Here is a 1,106-nt window from a genome sequence, read left to right on the forward strand (position 1 = left end):
CCTCAGCGAACAGGGCCGATTCCATATACTCTCGAACGTTCCTCAAATCAGCTTGTTGAGCCTCATGCTGAAAGGGAATAGCGAGTACTGAAGAGGGGGGACAGAAGCCCCCTCACAATGAAAGCTGCCTTATCAATTGTTATCTCGGGTATGTCCGCATCGTCAACATCTGCTGCATCTCTACCAATACCAGTCGTGAGCAAGACCAAATCCATCTGTTGTCTGGTAGAGGAAAGGTGATAACAAAAAGGCTAGCAAGGTAGTTGATAGAGTACTTGAACATTTTCCTAAGCATGAAGTGAAGTAGTTCATTATGATCTGCTACACTCGAGATGTATTTGGCTTCGAACCTCCGACGGAGCCTCTCGGCAACAGCATGCTTCTGCGTCATAATGAAGGAACTCTGAAGAGAGTGTCGCCGATCTAGCACTAGCAGGTAGATTGGTGCACTACCAGCATAGTGGCTATGGCATGATCAATGTCCTTACTGGTGACATAGTCTCTAAGCTCCATCTTAGCACTTGCCTCAGCCATACGGATCATCGACTCTATATGCCTGACCTGGCAAGGGGATACATAGCCATCGTCGTCATCCATCCATGGCAGGGATTGTATCTACCGTCATGGGAAGCCCGTGACTATCAGAGGCAGCTGATCTGATTTCCTTGTAGAAGTTGGCCAACTTGTCTGCATCCACATCCGATATCTTGGGGAATACACTCGTCCTAGAGGGCAGCAGCATCAGCAGCTCAGCACTAATAGATGACAACATGAAGAATGTCCCTACCTTGCATAGAGAATATATTTCCTCAGAAGGTCTTGATCGATGGGTTCGTATAGCGCTTCCGTCTCCTGGTTCCGAGGCCTCACGTTGTCGTTGGGCTCACGGGGATGGTTTTGCATATGGGTACAGACGACAAAGTCGGCCAGACGCTCATCTTGGAATATATCTATCTCATCTCGTATCACACATAGAGCATCGAAACGGGATAAGATGGGGTCCGTGAGATCTACATTGTCAGTGAAGGTAAGACTAGGGTTGTATCGACCTGCCGAGAGTACATATGCATAGGAGGAGGTCAACAGTACAACTGACCTCCGACAGG

The 1,106-nt window shown here is 48.3% G+C and overlaps 1 protein-coding gene across 1 annotated transcript; it reads right to left on the minus strand.

Moving 5' to 3' along the window:
• Positions 1–42: 42 nt before the first annotated feature.
• Pmar_PMAR026924 (dna replication licensing factor mcm2, putative) lies at positions 43–903 on the minus strand (the record flags this gene model as incomplete). The annotated part of the gene is made up of 6 exons (XM_002766531.1): positions 43–87; positions 117–222; positions 276–403; positions 454–561; positions 620–725; positions 788–903. The coding sequence occupies 6 exons, from the start codon at positions 901–903 to the stop codon at positions 43–45; spliced, it is 609 nt and encodes a 202-aa protein (XP_002766577.1).
• Positions 904–1,106: the final 203 nt, after the last annotated feature.

The sequence above is a fragment of the Perkinsus marinus genome, assembly GCF_000006405.1.
Source record: "Perkinsus marinus ATCC 50983 genomic scaffold scf_1104296972488, whole genome shotgun sequence".
In the NCBI taxonomy this organism is placed as follows: Eukaryota; Perkinsozoa; order Perkinsida; family Perkinsidae; genus Perkinsus; species Perkinsus marinus.